The 26,397-nt window shown below is 33.0% G+C and overlaps 1 protein-coding gene across 1 annotated transcript in view; it reads right to left on the bottom strand.

Moving 5' to 3' along the window:
• Positions 1–26,397, bottom strand: part of LOC134528041 (NAD-dependent protein deacetylase sirtuin-1) — a 42,072-nt gene that overhangs the window by 15,130 nt on the left and 545 nt on the right. Inside the window, exons 2-8 of the mRNA XM_063361238.1 lie at positions 19,767–19,914; positions 18,600–18,715; positions 14,716–14,960; positions 10,819–11,012; positions 9,363–9,469; positions 5,440–5,598; positions 2,649–2,795 (exon numbers count right to left, since the gene is read on the bottom strand). Coding sequence (XP_063217308.1) covers positions 2,649–2,795; positions 5,440–5,598; positions 9,363–9,469; positions 10,819–11,012; positions 14,716–14,960; positions 18,600–18,715; positions 19,767–19,914 — 1,116 coding nt within the window. The remainder of the gene's footprint in view (positions 1–2,648; positions 2,796–5,439; positions 5,599–9,362; positions 9,470–10,818; positions 11,013–14,715; positions 14,961–18,599; positions 18,716–19,766; positions 19,915–26,397) is intronic.

Below are 26,397 nucleotides of genomic sequence, written 5' to 3'. Positions count from 1 at the left end.
AATATTTTTTTATCTTCATTAGGTACTTTTTGTTTGAATTTAATTTAAGTTTCCATTTCATTGTCTTTTATTTTGAATAGTTCAAACTGCAACAGAACCTTGCAGTCACTAAACAAAATGTTATTCTACAGCTTGGCTTTTAGAATGATGCAGGCAGGCCTACTTCAAAATGATAAAGTATAGTTAGGGGTAGTCAAATTTCGTTAATGACGAAATCGCGAAATTTTAAAAAAATCACTTGCACATGATGTGTAATACAAATAACCTTACTTGGTAGTGATAAGACGTTAATATACTGCATTTCGTTTTAACGAAATTTGCTGTGATGCGCGAAATCCGTAGTTTTCCACGAAATATGACGAAATCACGATATTTGCGCGAAATTTACCTTTTTTATCGCGAAAAATTACGTTGAATCATTCTGGAACCTGCACAAAACGTTTATTATTCCAAGAGGTTATATGTGAGACGCCATCTTTGCTTTTGTTTTTCTCTAGCACCCATAGAGTAGAGGGTGGCAATAAACATCATCACTTTAGCTACTGGTGGACAAATCACAGATGGCTTTGGTAGTTAAGAGTGTCGAAATGTTCTATGATTTTATTTTCACGAGTGCGTGTGTGTCGAGTTTAAGTTCTTTATTTCCGAGTGGATGTGATATGTATCTCACATTCTATGATCGTTTTCCGTTAAAGTTTTTGTGGCATGTTGGTCATATTACCGTGGTCACTCTGGATAAACGTATAAAATGCCGAAAGTTGTGTTTTCGAAAGAGCTAAAGAATATTACGACGAAGTATTTTACGTGTTCAGTAAAGAAAAAGGCATCATGATGTGCAAATCAACTGTTAAAAACACTGTAAATTTCGAGCATCGCACAAGGTGAACAAAGATAGGTGTCAAGCATCGGGTGCTGGAACTAAGCGTCAAGTTACTCTAGAACCATATATTTCACGTATAAAAACTATTACATCCAGACGTACGCCTACTCAGTCTCCGTCGTCGCACACGTTCCTACGAGATGTAGAAGGCCATAAAACGACAAAAATCACATTATTTTGCCGACCACAAATGAGTCTGGTGACGCCATCATCAATAGGCCTTAACCCATTCTTTGTTCCTTTCTCTGAATCGGCCAAACGCAGTGCAGAAAATAGCGTCACTTCCATATTAGACAATCAAATCATAACTTTCAAAATGCTAATTGTTGTATCTGAGCGTCCTAACCGAGACAACTGTTTATTTTCGTAGCTGTCATGGCAATGCACGAAAATAAATGCTGGTCAAGAGTGCCAACATATACATAAACAAATACCGCACACATAGTTGAGGCGGTGAAAAACGTAAACAAATAAAAAAAAACAATACTCTGTACTGTTGAATAAGTACAGTGTTTTGGTGGGGACTAGTTTGCAGAAAATATATAATAGCTGATTTTCAGAGATATTCAAAATAGACTTGAGCCACTAACGTTTATCAGTTTCCGATTTTTTTAAAATGTAATCTTGAGAATTTTAATTACAAATGCAGCGTGCTAAATTTTAGATGTACATGTACTTTTAAAACATTGTTTTTGATAAATTTTGACCAAATAAAACAATAATTCCATCAAACATATATATGTGTATAAAATTAGAATGACAAAATAGTTATTTTTTCTAAGTAAACAATTTTTTTTTCACCGAAATAACTCTTTTTATTCACCGAAATGGGCCTTTTTTATTTACCATTTTTCATTGGCCCTAAGTATAGTTCCTTGGTACATATCTAGTATATTACTTTAATTTTCTAAGCCCTTCAATTAATTGTAATAGTATTTTTATTAGTTAATGTGTTTTCAGCACTTTAGTTGTCAACTATTAAAGGAATAAAAGACAGTGAAATATTAATTTAAACAACCCCCCCCCCCCCCTTCCCCCTAAAGAACTTACGTATTAAACTGAAAAGAGGCAGACCCTAACATTTGGATGTTCCCTCCACCGAAAAATTATAAATTTATTCATTTTTCTTTATTTTCTCAGAATCATTTTCACCAAATAATTTTTCTACATCCTTCCTCTCTGCACACAGTTTCTCTTAGAACCTATATTGGTGTGCTGCTGCACAGTTGTTTGTCTTTATGGCCTAAAGTACAACTTTGAGGTTGGTCAGTTTCCTTTGTGAACATAATTCCCCCCCCCCCCCCCCCCCCCCCCCCCCCCAACAATCTGTAGGCAGTTAAAAGTACCAAAAAACACCCTCATTCAGTAACCATGTTCTTTACTATGTAGGTTGGTAATCCTGCAAACTAAATTTTCTGTTTAATATTCCCCCTCACCACCATTTGTTTATAAAGTGAAAAAACATACATAAGGAAATTGATTTCACTGCTATATATTAAATTAAGGTAATTAAGACATAGTAACTCAAAGTAAGAAATAATTTTAATGCTGTTTTAATGGATAGTCAAATACATTTACCCGATTTAACTTTTTTTTTAATGTGAGCTGTTTTTATGAATTAAACCATTTTCTTGTATTTCATTCATACTGTAATTATAAAAAATAATATTTTAGGATCTTTGAAGTTTAATATCTTGAAGCTTTAATAAAAAGTATTTGTTTAAACTTGCTCATAATAGACTATCAGGCCAAAAAAAGCAATACTTACTAGGGATAAGTGCAACTGGTCGAACTTTTAGAGACGAGCCAACAACGATGAGAAGATCACACTCATCTTTGTCCTTTGCCATGCAATCATGGAAGCGTTCAGGCAGTCCTTCACCGAAGAACACTATGTCTGGTTTCATAACACCAACTACAAACAACACAGAAGTGTCATACAAATGTTTCCTCAAACATTATAATTAATCACAAATTCATTGACCACACTTACTGAGCATCCCAGTACACCAATCCCTCACTTAGCATGTCTTCAGATTGCGCAAATTAATTTAGCCCCAGTCTTGAATAGCACATCTGTAAATTTCAGTTAGCACGAAATTGCCACAAGCAAAAAAAGAAGTCATGCATGATGCCACGAAGTTTACTTCAACTCAGTAAACAACATATGTACCGTAGTATACAGTTAGCCATACGAGGGAGGAAGAGATGCACGCACAGGTCTGACTATGCTAGTGACTGATGTACAAACATCAGCTATGGCAAATTGCAGCTATGGAGTGTAAATGACCTAACGTTTTTACGTCTACGCGTATGCCGCCGTGCCGTACCGTAGTCGCCTGGCCACAGACCAAGCCGTGATGAACTGAGTATAGCCAGTGGCAGGGAACTCGTACATACAACACAAAGCCAGGAACTACGTGTGTAAGCACCTGCAGTTGGAATCATAGTGGAATCATGGCTTCCAAGTGAGAGCATAATGCATCATGTTCAAGTATTTGAGACAAAACTAGAAGTATTATGGCATGCAGAATGTCATGAAGGCAACACTTAAGTTAGTCGCAATTTAGTTTTCAAGTCAACTGTGCGCACAATCGTACACAATAAGGACTTATCAAACGTTGATATAAGTATGATGCTTTTGGTTGCACTAGTGGAAATATATTTGACATTAGATACCAGAACAGAAATGAACAGATGATTCACATGGAAAGGATGTTAAATGAATGGTGCAATGAAAAAAAAAAAAAGACAGCCCTGACATGATTGATGTGAACCAAGTGGTGATACACGAATGAGTACTTTAATTTTTGAAAAATTAAAATGTAAATATCTAGACAGTAATATCGGTTTCACTGCCAGCAAAGGATGTTTCAGAAAGTTTGCGGAAAGGTACGCGATGTAAATTGAAGGTCAAGCCCGGGCAGGCAAGTTAACCAGTCAACTTATGGTATCTCCTGTTACGTTGTATCATATTTGTCAAACAAAGTATTCAAATGTAGGCTTATAAAGATAAATGGTGTGACATATTTATCGCCGAGTCCTACACATTTTGGAACACAGTAAGTAAATTAGCCGTGCTATTTATGGAGACTAATACTTCAGAATATGCGATTTTGGATAACACAAACATTTTTAAGAACGCATTAGTTGTGCTAAGTGAGGGATTTGTGCATCTAATCATAACGAAACATCATTAAGAACCTCACTTTGAAGTTTAAACTTATAAGTGGTAAAACTCTAGGGACTTCAATTCTTAAGCTTTTTAACCAGGAAAACTTCATAGGAGATAAAATACATTGTATATATAAGTCCAGCTCAAAATGGTTTAAACATTTAAAGCAGAAAAAACTTCTTGACTTAAGAGGGTTTCAGTTTATTTTCAGATTCCTTCAGATATTATATATTTTGTAACTATTACATCAAAAGTACCTTAATTTTTTTTTCAGTTACATTTAATGAGATTTTACTATTCAAAGTATTTTCACAGCACCATTAAACAAAATATAATTTTACAAAAAAGGCTCTAAAAAAAGAAATTCTTTTCTTAACTGAAATCGGAATACAATTTCTAATAGTTACGGACTAACATATCCCTACATGAAACAACCTGTAAGATTGTCAAAAAAAAAAATACAATTTAGAGTTAAATTTTTTTTTTATTTTAACATACTTTTAAACTAATAATTTTATTAGAAACAGAAAAATGTCACATTGGTGCAAAAATTTCTTTGTGTGTCTTTCTACAAGAAATGAGCTTAAGTATTCATGCTACTGTATCTTTTTTAAAAATTAAAATATCTAAAATAAACTGACAAAATATACCAGCACCGCTGCCAACTTAAAAAAACAAAAAAAGGTGCAATTTTTAAACATGGTTATGTTTAACACTAAACAAATGTGGCCAAAAATTTACAGAAAATATTGTTTTCAACTAAACTAATCTTGTTCGCCCTGGTGGTTTTCAAAGAAAAGCAGCATTTTGTATGTGGCAGCTTTAGCTTTCTTCAGGAGTTCAAATTCTTGCTCATACCGCTTATCAGATTTTGCCAACACTACATTGTTCAGCAGTTGGTGTGACATTGATAACCTAAAAGTTTATTTTTTTTTTTAACACTTTTGAAGACCCTCTCAGCATTGCTGAGTGGTATGACCAATATTGAAAGCATTACATGAGCAACTATTCATACTTTAAACTACCATCAAACCTCTTCATTTTTCCAACTGACGACCATAAGATCACTGGACTAAAAATTAGTCCCCCCTGAAGAAATCATTGCCAGTATTATTAATACTGTGTAACTCCGCCTCTGGACTTGATAACCGCCTGGACTCGGTTAGAAAGTGAGTCCACAAGGTTGTGCAGGTACAATGCATCCAGGTTAAGACACTCGCTGAGGATTTGATATCACAATTCCACCAAATTGCAGGGATGCTGATGTCTGCGATTTATCCGCTGTCCCAAGATATACCAGCTTAGACGGTAACATCAAGAAAAATACCACCTGTCCATACATAACACATTAAAAAAAAGTTAAGAGTTATCAGGAGTTGGTTACCTTTGCTGGCATCTTGTCTGTAGTCATCGCCAAATTGTGGGACAATGCCGTCAGAGCAGCGCTTGCACACTGGAATTGTCTGAGCAAAAATCTCTCCGCGGATCTCATCAGCTGTCACCTTGTGTCTGCACTGCATGCATGATGCAGTCGCAAATGATCCTGGTCAAACAGTTAATTTTAGTCAAAACCTTCTACGTGCAAATACTAAAGAAAACTGTAACACATGCAACAAGCAATTGGATAGAATCCTGTTGTAGCAATATTTACCAGTACACTTCATATAATCAAGCCACAGTCAAGCCCTTCAAAATAAATATTATTCACATGATAACTGGCTTAGAAGACTGACTGAGGACATGAATCCTAAACACAGTGAGGAAAAATAATAGAAATAAAAATCAGATTCTTTCAAAAACTTTACATTCAAGACAAAATAATTTTTCTTGCGTACATCTTAACCGTTTATAAACACAACAAAAGTAAAAAAAAAGTACAATTACATGTCCAAAAATATTAAATTTGAAATAATAATTTGTTGAAATTTTTAAATACAGTATACACTCTCCTCGTCAATATTATATAAATATTTCCTCAAAATTTCTGTGGGTCCCCTCATGAGTACTTTATCATTTAATGGTTTGTAAAAATTTCTCATAGCTTATTAAAAATTTGTTGATTAACCAAAAGATTCCAAACAATACTTTAAAAGAAAATGAAATAACATAACAAAGTTAAGGAAAATGAACGAAATCAATTATGTCACCCATTACAAGGGACGAGAAGAACATAAAAGTGATCCAGAACAGTGTAAAATAGCAGCTCTATTACGTGATCTGTAACATCTAACTTATGATCAATAGAAGATAGAGATGATGGAAAATCGTTTAAATGATACAGCCAAGAATAATAGCTATAAACATGTTTATTGACGACAAAATGCTATATCACAATCCAGAGGATTTTCGTGACACCATTTTTCAAGCATGTTTATACAATCTGACCAATGCTTCTTTATTTGTAAGCCATTGTCATAACTGCAATAACATGTGAACACACAGAAAATACCTTGCACTCATTGTGAGTGATTGAAAGGTATTGAAAAATATGGCGTCCTCAATGATTCAAGCTGTATGTTTGTGCTTGTGCCATGTCTTGCAAATATAACATGTGTTTTTTGATGACGTTTACCTTGCTACCAAAAGCATGGCTTGATTCACGTTAAGGTTAATTTTACATGTTAGAAATGAAAAAATTGGAAATTTGACCCACTAACTAAAATTTTGAACAATTTGCATCCCGCTGATGTGTTTCACATAAATTTGTAACCTTATGTAACGTTAAAGCCCTGTTTGTTTAACTACCACCTTAATGATTTGCATTTTGGTTATTAAAAAAAAGAAAGAAATTAATACTTAAGTATCAAGCCTGAATGCAAACATCCATAAATCAAAACCAGGTAGTACTCTAGTCACAAATTATACAGGAAAAATTTAATACAAAAATATGTAGTGTTTTTTCAGTTTTAATAAATTACTGTGATTATTTTGTAAAACCAGTATTGAGCTATTCAAAAAACTATATTACCTGCAATTAAAATGAATGTTTGATTGATTTTGGTACGTTTAAAATACTGTGAAACCTGTTAAACAGTTTGTTATGTTAGGTTAATTACATTTATCAAACTGTGAAAATTATTTGAATGGTATGTAATGTTGGTTTAGGTTTTGTGGGATAGACAAAAATTTATACATAGTTGCAAAACATACATTTTTTTCCATGAAATGGTCTCCATTATAAGTCTCGATTCTCACAAGATTTATCAAAACTATTTAGGGCCATTTAGACACAAAAATTGCGATGCCAAGCATGTTAGTTAACTTTTTAAGGCTGGAGACCCCAACAATTTAATGTTAATCAAATTATGTATTCTTAAATTCTTTTACATAAAATTATTAATGACAGCACACTTACCTTCATTCAGTAGTACAAATTTAACATTTTTAGTGGAAAATGATAATTTTTCATGACAGATGTACATAGAACCACCATGCCTCTAGAGGTTAAAATGTTCCCTTTGCCAGACTTACCCGACATATAACATTGTGTGTTGAACAAAATTAGGGTACTCACATTAAAGATGAATAATTTTTTCATCTGCATTCTGTTAGCTTCATTTAAAATACTGTAAACCTGTTTGAACTTACCGTGTTTTATTGCATAATTATCGCACGCGCATTATCGTCGCACCGTTATTTTAGGACCTCAGAATTTTTAAAAATAAATTTCTCGCATAAATGTCCCATGTTGTTTTTAGATTCCAAGCGCTTTGTGTGGGTAGTTTTCCCATATAAAACAATGTATTTTAAAGTTTAAATCTAATATTCATTCGGATATTACAGCTTAATTATTTAATTAACAGAAATAGTACGTTGTCTGATGAGTAAATTTTCTTTCAAAGACGTTTTCAAATGTTATAAACTCTATCTTTTCGTCTTCGTCGCCGCTGTGTACCGCTTATAAAAATGTAGCCAGTGCTATTTGGCATCATTCATGTGTGGTTATGTTGATTCCTGTATAGAGCGCGTGCACGTAGTCGAATATCAATACAGATAGCTCACTGATTGCATGCTACACGCGTGCTCTATCCAGTGCTGAGTTAACTACATTTGATAGCCCGCGCTTTCTCGTGATGTGTACTACGACAATAGTTATGCATTCCGACTCACGCTCGTGTTACAGTTTTGGTTTTTCTATTTAAAGTTAAACAAAAGTTTTTGTTGCATCACTTATTAATTTAAATTGTTTGGGTTTGGTGGGCATTTGTATACATACTTTACTTTTTTAAATAAAATTACTTTCCATGAATAGGTTTTGTTTTTACAAATAATTTTACCTAAAAAAAAATGTTTTTCCATCATAATCGCAACCTTACTTTTCAAACTTTATTTTAGTATAAAATGTGTGATGATTATGCGATAAAACAGGGTATTAACTGGTGATATCAAATCTCAAGAGACTAGTGATGGGGCAAATTCCAATTTTCTTGAATCAAAATCTAGAATTTGAATCCCACAGAGTACCTCGAATATACCCCTCAAATTCAAATCTGTGTGTCAAATGTTAAAAATAAAATCATAAAAATAAATTAAAAATTTTAACTATGGTGTTGAAACATTCTCCTCTTTAAATAGTTGTTTCACAAACTTACTTTCCAAAATCTATAACATATTGTAATTTTATTTATATAATTACATGTTAAAAATACATCATCTTAAGAAATGGTAACAGATATGTCTGTAAAAAAAATTACCACGAAAAATTCAGAGGTCGAGTTGAATTTTTTAGTTTACTTTTATTTTCACCAATATCTTTCTGCAATTCTTTTACCTTGAATATTAAATACTTCAAATAATAGGGATTTGTTTGGCCCATCCCTATCAGAAAATACTATCACGACAGATCTTGAAAAGCTTCAAAATTTTTTATAAATGTTAGTATATGCCATAGAACTTAAAATAAATGCCATACCCCATACAGTACATTTAGAAATGCTATTTTCCATCATCTCTAACAACAGATCTACAAGGCATGGTAAAAAACCCAGCATTACCACTATCATTAATGTTCTTCTGGAATATTAAATATTATTTACATAACCAATCAATATCCGCACAACATTTAAAAACGTTTAAGTTGCCAGACATATTTCTTTAAATAAATACATAATACAAACCACACCTTACTGCATGCTTCTGGAAATGGTTACCTAGAACTGCTTGAACATACCAGGATTTTTTTTTATTTTTTAGTTAATCAAATTTATACAAAGTTCATTCTCAGGCAGTTCATGATTCATCATGGTTCATGCAAGATATTTATGTAAGCCTATGATGCCTGCGATAATGATATCACAAAGAACTCACCATGACATTCAATCACATTTTCAATGCCCGCAACTTGTTCCAGGGTATCAATGTTCTGAGTGTAATTGCGAAGTAGCTTCCTCTGCTTTTCCAGTAATTTTATAAACCTGGGATTACAGAAAAATAAACAGTTAAAATTTCTTTCAGTCAAGAACAAAATGTTTGAGGCAGAATTTTATTTTTTATTCTTAAGATAATCAAAATAGGCTAAAGTCGGAATCATGAATCTAACAAGATTTTCCAGTTTCTCTTGGAATATTTTTCGGCCATAGCATAGAATACTTGAAACCAGAAAGAATTTTATGGCAGCATTTTCACAAAAATATATATTTATATTAATGCAGTCATAAATGAACCATTAATTAAATATATGCCACAGCATAGGCTCCAAGATCCCAATGCACTTCTCTTCTAGCGTTAGTCATGTACTTTGTTAGAATTTGTCTATACTTTGAATATTCATGGAGTTACTGAGAAGAGTTGTTAAAACCCAGTTTATGATCTTATGTTTTGAAAAAACAAAGAGAAAGTCCAAAAGAAGTCGGGACATAACAAAGCAAATTTTGGCAAGTACATTTTTGACCCACTGGTGACTGTTAATAACAGGTAACTGGTGCAATTGTTTCTAATATACTTTTTCCAATAACCCAAAAATACGTAGTACAGTCTTTGTAAAAAATATTTTTCCTAATTGATATTTAAAGGCAAAAACCAACTAAAATGTTCTGTAATAATAAAACTGCAGTGAATTAAGTGCAATGTAAAAACAACAAAAAAATTTGTTTGTGGTCACAAATGATACCGTATATACTCGTGTATAGCGCGCCCTTTTTTCCCCTCAAGTAAAGGAAAAAAATAAGGATGCGCGCTATACACGGGGAAGGGGGGGGGGAAAGCTTGGGGGGGGGGGGAGGAGTGGAAGTCGTTAATTGCCGGGTGACGAGTGACGTTTCTAGCCAGCCCCCACACATACGCACAAGCAACAAGGCCTCTCTTTCACACACACACACACACACACACACACACACACACACACAGAGAGAGAGAGAGAGAGAGAGAGAGAGAGAGAGAGAGAGAGAGAGAGAGAGAGAGAGAGAGAGAGAGAGAGAGAGAGAAAGAGAGTGAGAGAGTTGACAATAGTCCCCCTCCCACTTCCTTCGCTTCGTCATACAGCGCTTCATTATCTTCCGTCTACACAGCAGAGTTTAAGTATTTTCCTGACGCATCACCACACATCAATTTAAATAATCAGGTACCACAAAATGTTAGTAAATTTTATTTATGGGAAAAAAAATTTCAATTTTTTTTCTTTGGATTTTGTTGCAAAAATCGTGGTGCGCGCTATACACGAGGGCGCGCTATACACGAGTAAATACGGTACATTCATTCAAATACATTGGCATCATTCACTATCAAAAAAAAGTGCAATGTACGCACTAATGGCGAGACTGCATACCTGTGACAAGGGGATGGCTTAAACTGTCCAGGATATATCTCCCTAGCAAACTTGAAAAACGGTCTTGGATCGTGACTGAAGAACTGGATATCGAACATAGCTTGTGGATCAGGGAGGTTGGGGAAATCCATTGCTAGGCGTGAATAAATCCCATCACGGCTCCGGAAGTCTGGAATCCCGCATGATACAGAAACCTGCAAGTGGAAAGAACCTTAAAATAAAGAGAATTATTATATATTTTTTAAAACTTTTTTTGCAAATACTAACTTTAAAGTTTATATACACAAAAATAAATAATTCACAGAGGTCTTAACTACTTTACTTAGCGCAGTGGCTATGAGGTAAGTACAACCTTAAATCATGTGAACTATTATTGATAGCAATATATAATCATTTAGATCTTTTAAACTCAAAATGCAAAATAGATCATATATCTGAGCTTATAATATGTGCCTATAAAGTTAAGATTTGAAGTAATACTAAAACAGTATTTTTTTGTAGAATTTTTTAATTATTTGTCCCTTGATTTTGCCAAACATTTTTCAAGGGCTCCGTCAATTCCCCTGCTGTTTTATAACCTAAAACAATCTTCTGTATATAAAAAAATTGATGTTTGTATGTATACAGAGCTGCCAACCTCAAATCACACCCATCAGTAATGGCAATTAGGTATATGAAAAAAGTACGCGTCAATCATGCACGATAAATTTTTCCTGGGGCATTATAACACACTCACAAGATAAAACAACGACAATAATATGCAAAAGAAAAAGAAAAATATGAATACAATGCAAATTAATACATAAAAAAATCTATTTGAACAATACAATCATCTGAATATGTAAGAAATATTAATAATTTTACTGGATATTTTGAATCTTCAATTCAATGTATTCAAAGTTAAACTTTAAAACAACTGTCTTTTTATTTGCTTCTTTTATCCTGGTTCGATAAGAAATGTCATGTAAACAAACAAGACAAACACAAGGACTTGTAAACAATAACTGCGTTCGTTACTTTCGTTTCTTCAGATGTAGCGAAAAAACGAAGATATAGATTTATTGCTAGTCACGGCTTTAAAATGTTCTGCATGTTTCTTTGATTCAATATGCCGTCTACAGTCATCCCTTTCACCATGTGCAATCGAAAAGTCACACGCGCATACATTACAAAACCGTGGCGTTCCAAACATTTGAAAACGACAATCATGGCCATTCTTTTGAATATTTAAGTGGAAAGTTCTGAAGTCTTGCGTGTTTTTTCCCACAGATGCACATTATTCTGTCACACGCTTCATTTCTACAACCGGCACTGAAGAACACAACACTATCGAAAAAAATAAAAAAAATTTCACGTCTGTAGACACGACAAAAACCGGACAAAAACACTATGATGAAAAAAATGGCTTTCAAGAAACAAATTAATACAACACAGGTTAGCCAAAGTACCGTACAAAAATTATCGTGATGTAAGTAGCCTTCAAACGATAAGTCCGAGGATATGTACTAGTTGTATCGTACAACGGACGTAATACCATCCCATTATTATTTGAAAACACGAGAATTAATTTACTTATTTCGACAGTACATCGAACATGCGCACACTTACTAGTTCCGTTATTTGAGCAACCAAGCGAAGTATTCAAACAGCGTTCACGAAACACGCACAGCAGAAACGTAAATTTTTCCGTTACCATGCAGCACAAAGCCTCGTTTCCGTAATAAACTAGCGATGTTCCGTAATTCCGTAATTCGGGGTTAAAATCCGTAATAATTACGGAAAATCCGTAATGGTTGGCAGCTCTGTGTATATTGCCTATGGACTCCAAAACGGCTGGACCGATTTGGATGAAATTTTCAGGCTATCCTCAGATTAGCCCAGCAGGTATTCCTGTGAAGTTTGGTAGCAATCGGAACAGAATATATATAATTTTTTTTTTTTGCAATTTTGTGTCATATTTTTAATACAAATTAAATACAAAATAAATAATATTTCTATATTTTTTTTTTATTTTAGATTTTTGAACATTCACAATTAAAATTGTAATTAGGGTCCCTAGTGATTGATAAAATTCAATAATTCTGCAAAGTCCATAGATGTGATAGATGGAAAGGATCTAATTTTCCTGACCTGTTAAAAATTTTACACCTTTCCGGATTTTTCCCAGACCACAGCTGCCTTCAGTAAACATGGTTCAGTACATTCTGTAATCTGCCACTACCTGAGCAGCGTGCATTCAGATTTTTTCAGGTGGATTCAGCTGTTGAATTTGGCCACTAGATTGCATTACTACTGCGCTGCCAGAATTTTTAGTTACCTCAGAGTTTATCGTTACATGGTTTCTGTTTGCTATTTACATTTCCATAATTAGAGACCAATGTTCACGTGTATTCTTTTTTTTTGTAGCGCAGCTTATTTACTACAACATGTTTTCAATACTTTTGTATTTTTCTTTGGTATTCTCTAGGGGTGTGCGAATAGTGGATTATGATGGTCGAATATTTTCGAAGTCGAATAGTTGTAATATATATATATTTTTTTTATGTTACCACACTGAACAATGGCAGGTTTTCATATATTTAGTTTATACAAGATATTTTCTGTGAATGAAACCACAAAAACAAAAAGTTCACTTAGTATTTTTAAGCGTTATTGAGAACATGAATTTTTATTTCATATATAATAATATTTAATAATTGTTATCTATTTTATATTTGATGCAAATATTGGTCCGAATATAAGGTGACCATTTTTACATAAACGAGAAAATTGGAAGTCGCCTTATTTTCGCACCCAAGACGTCAGCACCGCAAACATTAGTTCTAAGCTGAAAGCTACAGTAGAAACATTTTCAAACAAAATGTTCACGATTTTAATATTAACAAAAACTTCGTTACCTCACACGGGGAAAACGATAAATACACTCAATATTGCAGTAATTCACAATTGTTTAACGTTGAAAATTAAAATATTTGTTCTTGAGTAAAAATGTGAATGTTGAAGCATCTCAAAATGGCAACATTTTATTACACATATCATATTTGTACTTTGTGTACAATCGCGTGTTAACATTTACGTTAATTTAATTTAAGATTTTTAACAGAAATATTTGCACTAAAATAGCACAGCTATTTTCAGAACGATTGTTTACTTTTACAAACAGAAAATGTTAAGTTAAGAACATTTCGGATGTAATGTTTGGTAATTCATGGCTGCCAACTGTCTTTCCACAATATTTCTTTGTTGCAAAAGGAACATTGCCGAACACGCACGAAGACTCCATATTTACAGGAATTTGGTATGTTGCTTCAAAAGCTATTTTAATAATTTCACAGTAATCCACTCTTTATTTATGTAAAAACCTCTCAAACAACATAATTATCTTAGATTATTCTTTAAAATTCATAGGACAGAGACTCTCTGTCAGAGAGTAATATGGAAAAATATCTGCGGTCACGTCACCGAAGTTATTCATGGCCGTATGCTTCACCATGGCAGCTAGCCACTTGTTTTGTTCCGGCAAGCTGCATTCTTTGTTTGCTTTGTTACGTTTAACAAACTACTAAATAGTAATACGTAGCTGTGAAACGGAAAGTTAAATGCGGTATACATAAATGCAAAAAGGATTTATCAACACAAAACGTATGTCTAATGAATTTTCACGTTGATTTCTACAAAAATTATTTTTACATTTGTTTGGCCTCCTGAAACTGCAGGTCGCCTTATATTCGGGCATACGGTATTCGCAATTTTAAATTTTGCTACTCGACTTGCGAATGCGAATAGTTCGTCAGTTACTATTCGCAACTATTCGTGTTTACGAATATTCGCACACCCCTAGTATTCTCATTAAAAACCATAACGACGTCTGACAACCCAGCACGGCCGTGGACTGACCCCGGCCCCCGTCAGCACGACGATCCTCCTGGCGCCCCGCAGCAAGCGAACCACGTCCGCGATGGTGTTGACGTGGCGCAGCTTCTGGCGGCACGGCGGCTCGCTCAGCATGCTCACGATGATCTTCCACATGGTCAGGTCGTCCATCTGGGCGGGGATCTGCGAGTCGTCCGGCATCAGCTGGCTCAGGATGCCGCGGGGGTTGGCGCCCATCAGCATCTGCTTCTGCACCCAGCTCATCGGCCCTGTTCGACAGTACACACCACTCATCCGGCTGGAGACAGTGCCATCAGCCAGACAGGTTTGTCACCACGAGGATTCAAGGATTCAATCTATTTGTATTTCATTTTCATACTAACCATTTCTACTTAACGTTCCGAAAGAAAATTCTGAATGAATGCAATATGGTTTAAATTATTAATTACATTACATACTTAAATGATTTTCAAGAATCATTGCAGCATTTGAGACCACTGGAGGGCATGGCACATGACGATTAGCATGAAAACATTCAATGAATTTCTTAATGCTGATTAGATATTGTAAACTTGATTTTAAAATATAGCAAAAGAATCAATCAACCGCTATCCCGACACCACTGGATTTTAAATCTTCAGATTCCAGTGGCAAAAGTCTAAAACCAATAGGAACTAAGCTAGGGATGGGGCGAATCCTGATTTCCTCGAATCCGAATCCTAACTCGAATCCTCGACTGGAATTGCCGAATCTCGAACCCAAACCCGAATCTTTTAATAGATGATGTCCACATATCTAATGTAAGTGAGATGTATTCTGCTTGCACTAAAAGTCCCTTGACTTTATCACATGTAGTTTGGTACATTTCTGGTATAAGTGTATATAAAGACAACAATTTTGTTTGAGAAATTTCAGTTTTAGTACAGATTAGCGGTTAGGATTTTTTCTATGAATAAGCTAGAGGTCTGCGAGCCTAAGAATTTTACTTCGAGCCGATCTCGAGCTTTTGTGGTACAGTTACACTTTTGAGAAATTATTTTTATCTTAAACTTAATATCATGTTTGAATAAAGTATTAAAATGAAGTGGGCTTATTAATTTTGGGTAACTATTTACAGAGTGTGTTTACATTTTGCACTGCTAGAAAAAAAAATAACATTTTTTTTCATTGAATCTTACCTGTTTCCATTGGTTCATTAGTAACTGATATCATCCAACTAACATAACCAAGTATATGTTTGTGTAAATGTAACATATCTTTGGAAAAATTTCACCCTTGTCAATTTTTCTGGAGTCCTTACTGAGCTTCAACAAACTTAGCACCAAAAATCATGTTGTTTGAAAAGTACATTCACATTGTTTCAACATTTCCACTTTTCAGCACAATAATTCTGAGAGAGATTGTCACAGAGTATTAAATTCTGTTCTTTAATCTATCATTCAGAACAATAATTTGTTCTGCACGTTCAGGAGTTAAATTAGCTCTACGATTGGAGATAGTGTTTCCAGCAAAAAAGAAGCGTCTCTCGCTGGCAACCTGCTTGGCTGGAATGCTTTAGTAAAATTGCTTAACCTCAAAATTAGTGTCGGTAAATATTTACTTGGGCGGTATTTCCGAAAAAAAATGTTAAAAATCCGAAAATACCTTTATATAATGCGCTTCAACTTCCTCTTTTCATTAAAAGCGGCGGAGATTAGAAATTCCAAATACTTTAGGAGATATCGAATTTTTTAATTTCATAATATGTAGTTGAGCGGTATTTGCGAAAAAAAATGTTAAAAATCCGAAAATACCTTTATTATATGCTCTTCAACTTCCTCTTTTCATTAAAAGCGGCGGAGATTAGAAATTCCAAATACTTTAGGAGATATCGAATTTTTTAATTTCAGCACAAAACCAGCGCATTCCTGTGGCGTGCGTGCACCATTGTTTCGTGTTTACGTACGAGTATTTTTTTTTTATTGGATAATGATGTTACGTGATTGTTCGTGATAGGCCAGAATTCAAATTAACTAATACGTGATTATTTAGTTCAATTATTGTTTAAAACGGTGTTTAATTACCGCCTCCAACTTAGGTGAGTTTTTAACGTTTCTAATTTTAAAGTCTTATTTGTTATTTTGATATTGTTGCGCAAGTAATAAGTAACAATAAAATTTACGTCAGTTGTTACTGTACATCCTTTGTTACGGGTTTGTTAGGTAAGGTCAGTTACATTATAAATAATTTAAAACTAAGGAATAATTAAAATTAATTCACATTATTTTTAATATCACCTTAGTTTGAAAGTATTTATAATGTAACTGACCTGACCTAATCGACCATTTTAGTTTACTGTTCACCCTTTGTCCGGGTTTGTTTGGTCAGGTCAGTTACATTATAAATATTTTAAAACTAAACAGCCATTAAAATTAATTCACAAAATAATTTTTAATGTCGGCTTAGTTTGAAAGTATTAATAATGTAACTGACCTGACCTAATCAACCATTTTATTAATTACGCATTCACGATTCACGTATTCACGTCTCACGAACACACGGCAAAATAACAAAAATGGCGCCGCTCGAATGGTTCCACAGGTCTTGTATTGCAAAATTAAAAAATTTGATATCTCCTAAAGTATTTGGAATTTCTTATCTCCGCCGCTTTTAATGAAAAGAGGAAGTTGAAGAGCATATCATAAAGGTATTTTCGGATTTTTAACATTTTTTTTGCAAATACCGCTCAACTACATATGATGAAATTTAAAAATTCGATATCTCCTAACGTATTTGGAATTTCTTACCTCCGCCACTTTTAATGAAAAGAGGAAGTTGAAGAGCATAAAATAAAGGTATTTTCGGATTTTTAACATTTTTTTTTGGAAATACCGCCCAAGTAAATATTTACCTTAGTGTCATAAATATCTGTAACTGGTCATTAAAGTTTAATCAATTGAAAGTAATAAAAATAAAAACATTTTACTTAATTCAATTTACACTTGCAAAAAAAAACATACACACAATAAACCTACATGGAAATTAAAGTCTTTTTCAATATCCTGAAGTCTGAAGTATGTTTACTTATGTCATTAAATGTAGAGCTCTATTGAAGAAGCCGATATTGCCAATATTTAGTTGAATCGGCATTTCTGCCGACTTCCGATACAGTACGCTCGTTAATTTTCGGCCGATATTACTGAAAAACGAAAGAGACTGCCATAACCTAAAAATCCACGAGTACCATTTTCACTTTTCGTAGTAGTACTGCATTCTTTCAGATCGCATTATTTCTTAGCAACATGTGCCAACCGAACATATCAAAGTTTAACATCCTTTTTTTTTTTTTAACAATGTTCTTTAATTTAATATGTCATAAATAAATAATACATTACTATCACGGTAAATATACATCTCAGTTGTTACGGTAACTATAGTGCAAATATGGTAGCTATCATGCTTCTGTAGTAATTATGGTATTCTACAAAGAATCTTTAGTTCTTTTTATGGTAATTATCTTAAAATAACTATTGGGTTTGTACTGTAGTTATGGTACATCATCCATATTTCTTCATATGTTGTTGTTCATTTGTCTTTTCTTCATATTTACGTGTGCCATTATTTGAGACAAGAAGTTTCAGAAAAAATTTTAACGGACATTATATCACACATTTAATGGCGTAAATGACGAGACCTCGGGCAATTTAAACGCTTTATACGGAAAAACCTACCATGCGGAACCTCGTAAGCGAGTTTTACTGTATTTTTTTCCCGTAAATAGTAAAAACCGAATCCTTTGACGAATCCTATATCAGACCCGCCGAACCTTCGAATTCCTAGGATTCTGCGGATATTGGATTTGGTCGCCCCATCCCTAGAACTAACCAAATACTAGCCAAAGAAGTTTTAAAAAAAACCTGGAAACTTACCAGCGGTAGGTTTCCAGTCCTGACCACTTAATTCGGACAAGCCACTTAGGTCAGATAAGTTGCTGACAGTTGATGAAACTTCGTCTTTGTCGTCATCCACTGTACTGAGGCCGGTCCTGTACATAAGAACAAACACTACTGTGATGTCTGCCCATGAAATGTTAAACCAAACACATTGAAAAAGGCCAAATATTATATTAACACTTTTTGAACTGATTTTGACCAATTCAATCAGTGTCACCCACATACAAAATACTATTACCCAAACATTTTCCCATAATAATTGACATGCCTTAAGTTACTTAGCTTGACTTAGACCTTCAAAACAATTCTTCTCAAAATAAAGCAGTATATTTTTCACATTTAGATTGTTCAGTAAAAATTAATATAGTAATAAACTCTATCAGAGAATGCTATGAGAGAAAAATAATGCCCACACTTTACTTAAGGTTTTATTTACATGAATTACTCAGACCAGAGTAGCTAATCTATTAAGAACTCAATGACAAAATTAATTTATGTTAGAAGGTAGGGTTTCATAGCAGATTAAAATAGTGTTGTATTAAATTGTTTATTTTATACAAAAATACATACAATAAATTCTTAACATGTAATCATTAATCATTTTGTTTATACTATCAACAGCTAAATACAAAAAGAAAAGTTTCCTACAAAGATATTGCAAGCTGACCTTAAGTCAAATATCCTACAACTTCGGCAGGCAACTATAACATTTGAAGGGATAGGGGAGAGGGGACTTGTATCCGCTGTGGCACAGCACAGGCTTCAAAATGAAAATTTCACTCATATGGTCAATCATTTTTCTTGGTTTTACCGTTCCTAATGAAGGCCATCCAATAAGCATATTTTTAGCATGCAAAATTTACTTACATACATGCAAATGCGTTCTGTCAAAAAGTTTTCCTTTGATTTCAATGTATGACATGTTGTGTGATTCTTACACTTGAAGAAATCATTTGCTGGAGTTCATAATACATTATGTTAAACTTTTTTTTTTGTAAAAATGTTTCTACACATCATTAAGTAGTACATAATTGTTTTCCTAACTGAAACATGCTCTACCATGGGCACAGGAACCAAACACACATTTGATTACAAACTATGCTCAGCTATTTCAACGACTGCAAACAGAATACGATACCCTACCTTTCATCGTCTGATTTACTGCTTTCCATCGAGTTGTCCAGCGAGGGACCCAACTCATTGCAGTTTTCTTTCTTATTCTGTAATGGTGACAAGTCGTTGAATCCAGAGTCTCCGCTGTTCAAAACTTCACTGCTAGAGGGACATGTTTCTGTAGAAGGAAAAAAAAATTAACTACAGTGATAAACCTCATATGTAGGCTATGCAAATATTCTATAGTAAAACATTCCAGAAACTATTATAATAAACTGTAAATAATTGACCATATATAACATGCTAAAGATGTGTAAACAAATTTCAACTATTCCACTAAAATTAATTAATTTTAAGGGTGAAATAGAAAACTTTTCTGGTTCAAGTACACTATGAGAAAACTCTCTCAGCAAATATACATACAATATATAACACAATTTTAAGCATGAATCAGCTTTCTACTTCAGCTCACACTGCACATGTATTTATTACAGAAGTGCTCAAACTGCATTTAAAAAAAAATGTTAAAAGACTTAGGCCGGACACACACAGTATGCAATTACACTGCTGTACTTATTACATGCTAACCAAGCAATGCTATACCAGAGTTGACTAATAACCCTCTTGGTGCCAAAGTCTGATAAATCAACGTTGCTGTGTTGTGTGAAAATTGCCTGGGCCAAAAAATCTGCACAAACGTTTTTTTTTTCCCCACGACACATTTACATCACTAACAGCACATTCTACCATTGTCAGTTGGACTCTCCATACTATTTTATTTCTTTTTCTCATAATAGAGAGCAAATGTGTCATGCTGCTGGGCATAGCACAGCATGTGAAAGTCTGGTGCTGCGTTATTTTGCTTATGGCTGCAATGGCAACGTAGGTCAAAACTAGTTGTGAAGTGAAGTAAAGTGGAACCACATTTTTCCACATTTCCTAGTTTCGAATATAAACTTTCTGCTGTGCAAAATTATATTCCTCATTTTAAAAATACGTCTTTTTTCTTTTGTAATTTCTAGTGTAAATTATTTTATTTTACTTAAATTACTATGTGTTCCCGGTATTTCTATTGCAAAGTTATGACAAAAATGATCCATTTTTGCTTTTTCCAAAAATAGTTAGCAGTTGTGGGTATTACAAATTGTGTAGTATTTATTATCATTGGTTATTGTGCATTGAAAGTATTTTTGTAGTAGTTGTAGTGGACAAATTTTCCAGAAAATTTGCCAAGTGAAGTGATTTTGTATCAGTACAAATACTACCGTGAAACTTTATGCATTAGTGGCTTTTCTACTTGTATTCACAATAATGTCTCGGAAAAGAAGCTACGTTGCCGGCAAAGATGACAAGGAAATGCTCAACTATTTTTATTTGCTCCACAGTGATATTTGTGAGACAGTGCTAAAGATACGACAAGTGACACTGATACAAGTACCAATGAGGATGAGTATTTACCATCAACTTCAAAAACACCGAGACTTACTCCAGTGGCAGCAAATAATTTCATTCCAGTCGGTGCATCACTTCTTACAAATTCAGGTTAAAGTTCAAGTTGTTCGTAGGATGAAAATAATAAAAAGATACAAATAATATAGTGTGGGGTCATCCTATGCCAGATCATCCAGCCAAGATACACATTGTTCACCCCAACATCTCAGATTTTGATGAAATTTGGTACATGGTATCTTCAGACAAATATAAGACCCCGTATTTTTCATTTTTTGAATATTGACTCTAAATTTAAAGCCCTTCGAAGTTTCCCTCTGCTTGGTATAATTTTTTTAATCTGCAATCAAAGTCAAGTGACACATCTTGCTTCAATTTACATTTGTAACAACAGTTATTAATGTAGATTTGTGAAATTCACCACACTTATTCAGAAAGTTACGTAGATTTCACATATCACCCGTAAAATGTAATTAAATGCCCAGAAGTACATGCAAGTTATGTTAGAAGTGAAAAAAATGAATTACCAAAAATTGCAAACATCAGTTCAGTAATCCTATTATAACATTTTTCTATTAATCTTTACAATCTCGGGATTTGTACCATTAGAAAGAGCACAAAATGGTAAAATTGCTACGAAATGGTGAAATAAAATTTGTGGATATTTACCTTCATTCTTTATACAAGCAAGTTCTTTGTGAAAGAAGTGGTTAAGATGATTATAAATCAGTTTAAAGTTTACAAAATAATTTGTACATGTAAAAGCCAATATGTAGTACAATTATTATTGCACCAATGTTCGAAATAATGATTTAGCCTTGTTGGAAAAGCACATTAAATATATCGTAGACCTATATATGAAAAATACAAATGAAAAGGAGAAGAAAATGTTTGAAGAAAAGTTTAAGTTAAAAGACATTGTACAAAATGAATACAGATGGTAGGTAACATTCTGACAAGGTACGACTTCATCTCTGCTGTACTGGGCAGTCTTGGGAAGGAGTGGATAGGACAGCAACACCAACACAACGGTGACACCAACGAAAGTAGGGTCTCCTCAGGAATTCTGAAACTGCCATTGAAGAAAGAAAAAGAAAGCGTTCAAGGATAGTGTTTGTAAAATGCCAGAAAGGGTTGCCGGGTGCTTATTTTAGTAAACACAGTTGCTAGGACTAGTGAATATGTATTTGTCTGTGTCTATGACAAATTTATCATTGTAATTAACTAATTATCATAATTTACTATCATATTTTGGATTTTTTATTTAAAAAAAATTAGTATGCAAGCAAATGTGATGTAGCAAAATCTAGTACAAACTAAGACCATATTTTAGTTTGTGAAAAGTGAGTATACATGTACGTTGAACCTGAATTTATAAGTTAAGCATAGCATACTTTGGCATAGGTACGTATATGTATGCAATATACAAATTGGCATAGTTTTTTATTTACTAATGCACAAAAGAGTATGTTATTACTTGAAAAAGAAAAAAAATTATTTTAATTTTTTATAAGTTTTTATTTATAACTTTTTTTTAATATAATTTTATTTGTTTGATGGAATAAAAAAATTTGGCTTGATTATTTTCATTCATTCAAAATAATTAAGATTCATAAATAAATAAATATTTAGTATAACTTTGATAGAATGTTTCATTGACACAAACTAAGAAAGGCAGTGTCATTGTCTAAAATAAATATAAACAAAAATTTCATAAAAATGATATCATCCTATTCCTAAAACCATTAAATATTTTAATAAAATCAACCCAAAGAATATTACTTTTATAACTATGCAAGCTATTCACATTATAATCCATTTATTATGATTAATCTTATGAAATAACAAAAATAATAATTTATTTATAAGCAGTAAATTTTTTAGAGATCTAAATTTAAAGGTTAATAAGTAAATAATATTTAACTCTAGAATTGTAATGAAGTTGAAAATGTTTTAGCACAACCATCATATAGAGGTTAGCTAAAGTAGGTAACTGAATAATAATTATTAATATATATATACATATATGCTGTTAAACATGTCTAAAATAAATGATTTACGTGAAAGTCATACTCTATTCTTGAACTGGCAATACAAAAGACTTTTCTTTTTCGTTAGTGGAAATTTCCATTAGTGCAGTTTTTTGGCTAGTGGAAATTTCCAGGACCATGTAGGTTTACTGCTAATAAATGTTTTCAAGGACACCCTATCATTTTTATCTCAATGAAAAAATGTGAAGTGACTTAACTAATGGAAAGTTTCTAAGACTCGGATTAATAATTTTATAAAAAAAATAAGGGCCTATAAGCAAACAGGTTAAATTTTATTTTTAACAAAGTTTTTGCTATGACAAATTTTCAATTTTAGTGACAAATGTTTGAAACTACTATTGTGGAAATGTTTGCTGTTATATTTAAAATTAAAATCATAAACTGAATTAATTGCAAGACTCTTTGCAAATGTTTCAGTTTTAGAGGCAAGTCTCATGCTGATAAATGTCATCCCCAAAATAAAAAATCCAGACTTATAAGAAACTCCAATGTTTAATGCATGGTTCTTAAACTCACAGTTTGTCAAAAATTTTGTTTTTGAACAGCCAACTTTGCCATGCATATTAAAAAAATCTCTTTTGGCACAGCCTACAGGAGTAGGTATATTTTAAAATACCTGTTTCTTCTGGAAACATTCCAGAAACTTCTGGAACGATTTAAGAACTTTATGACTTACCATACATTTTCCAATATTCTAAAATGATTATTAAAACATGTTTTCATATTCAATGCAGCAATAATGATTTAACTCAATGCATCCAGCATTAGATTACTTACAATGAATTTCATATCCCTACGAAGATAGTTAGGAATTTTTTGACCTACAATGATAATTTTTCATCTCTTGCACTAATACGTAGTCTTTCAAACCCAGTTATTTTTCACTCCTTGCATTTATGGTTACTCATATCATAAATTGTTTCAGACAAACAAAAGTTTTAGATAATATGTATGGTTAACAAATAATGTGAACAGATTTAATACTGTACATACTACTTAAGCGAGTTAAGAATTTTTTTCCACCCCTTGCAGTAATGGTTGGTTGTATAAAAAAACTATTTCACACAAAGTTGTAGATAATATTTTAAGGTTTTACAATAAAAATTGATTTGATAGTCTGCTTGGTACGGATTTTATGTTATATACGTTTTTTCAACCCCTTGCAGCAAAGGTTTGCATTATCAAAAATTGTTTCAGACAAAAGTTTTAGATAAAAATTATAAGATTTACAAACAATTTCAAAGGTTTTGATTGTGTGCCTACTAAGGGAGTTAAATTTTATTTTCACCTCCACCTCTTGCAGTTATAGTTAGTCTATCAAAAATATATTTAGACAAAAGTTTATGGATTACTCATTAGATTATAATACGGTCAAACAGATGCGATATTCATCATATTATGGGAGTTTTAGTAATTTTTCTGTTTTTCAAAAACCCTTCCCCATTTCTACCCCTTTGGTTGGATTTTGACTATTAAACAAACTCAACCAAGATTTTCCAATACTATTTCATGTATTAGTTTGGAAGTGTTTTGTGCAAAATTAGGCAGTTATCATGTCCATAAAAATGTGATATATATATATATATATAAACTTTTGAGTTGACAATGGTTTTGGGGTCTATGGACCATGAAACAAAAAACTACATAAAATTTTTCCGAAGTTGCACCATGGTAAAGGCTACAATAGGTAGTCTTTCTTCAATATCTATCTAAAAAAAAATACAATTAAAAAACCTAAGAAATACAATTGTGTTCTCATATTTCTCGAATTACTATTCCCTCCTATGATACAATCTTAAAAAAAATTGTTAATAGTTTTCAAGAAGATAACTTTTTAAGTTATAATCATATTTCTTGGATTGGAAAAATAATACAGTAAAAATGCAGTAAACCATGTTAAGAAATTTCTCAAGGTACGTGAGCTGGAGTCACAATGCCACGACGAACATGAAAAATCAGATTAGGCATCGTAAAATGTTTCAGCACAACAGAGACTTGGCTGAAGTTGGCTTTATTTCAGACTTCAGAGTTGATAGCATAAGGGCACAATACCACGACAACATTAATACAACCAACTCTAATTATGGCTGTCTGCAAGTCTTCCCAAGCAAAATTCATTAATAAAACACAGTATAGAATGTGCTAACAAAAGGGCAGGCCCTTTTATTTCCTAGTGACAGTTGAAGTGCATAAAAATATAACAACACAAAATGAGAATAAGTTTATTTTGGATACAAGGTAGATGTTGATAAGGGACAGCTATGCTAAAAATTAAAAATAAACATACTAAACAGATAAAAGCACACTACAAATGTAAAAGTGTACCCAAACATAACATGTCTTTTTTCAACATAAAGTAGTTCTGTAAGGTTACCGTTTTGCTTTCAGTCTTGCTGCATGACACGACGAAATTAGTAATAGAATCTACTTTTTGCGGGCCGCCAGGGTGCATATTTTGTCATGCTGTCGTCACGAAGACCTTATAATTCATTAGCTACTGAGCATGTCGCACCTGTCGTGGCATTGTGACTACTGCTTTAGAAATTTGGAATTATTAACAGGGAAAATGTATTAAAAGGGTAAAATTGTATGCATCAATAAGTCAAATGCTAAATTGTTTAAGCTGTTTATTCAGAAAATTTTCTTAAGTGTGATATTGTTATAAATGTTAGGTACACTGTATTGCTAAGGTACTTAAGTAGTAGGCCCTATTTTTATATTTGTAGAAGAATTCATATCCTGTTATCCTTAAAATGAAGAATGTTAGCTTCCAAAGAGTACCAAACACAGGAAGCACACATCATCTTTCTTTACCTCATCCTAATTGCAGAAGTAAATTTAAATATAACATTGTAATCAAATCAATAACATATTTGAGAAAAAGCAGGTATACAACTACACAAACTGAAATTTTCCTATACACACGTATAACGAAATTTCTAGTCGAATATACTAAAACACCCTTTTATTACAATCTACATCTAAATAGAAAATGGAGACGGGCAATTTATTAGCAAGTTTTGGAATTGACATTAAATTTCTCCAAAATGCCCACCCCCCTAAACATAAAAAAATTTCTATATAAATATATATTATTTTAAAATCATTATTGTAGATGACAGAACTAAATGAATGGAATTGTCGCCATACTTCGTGATGTT

The sequence above is a fragment of the Bacillus rossius genome, chromosome 1, assembly GCF_032445375.1.
Source record: "Bacillus rossius redtenbacheri isolate Brsri chromosome 1, Brsri_v3, whole genome shotgun sequence".
NCBI lineage: Eukaryota > Metazoa > Arthropoda > Insecta > Phasmatodea > Bacillidae > Bacillus > Bacillus rossius.
Note: the sequence above shows the minus strand (reverse complement) of the source record. Positions and strands in the feature narration are given on the sequence as shown.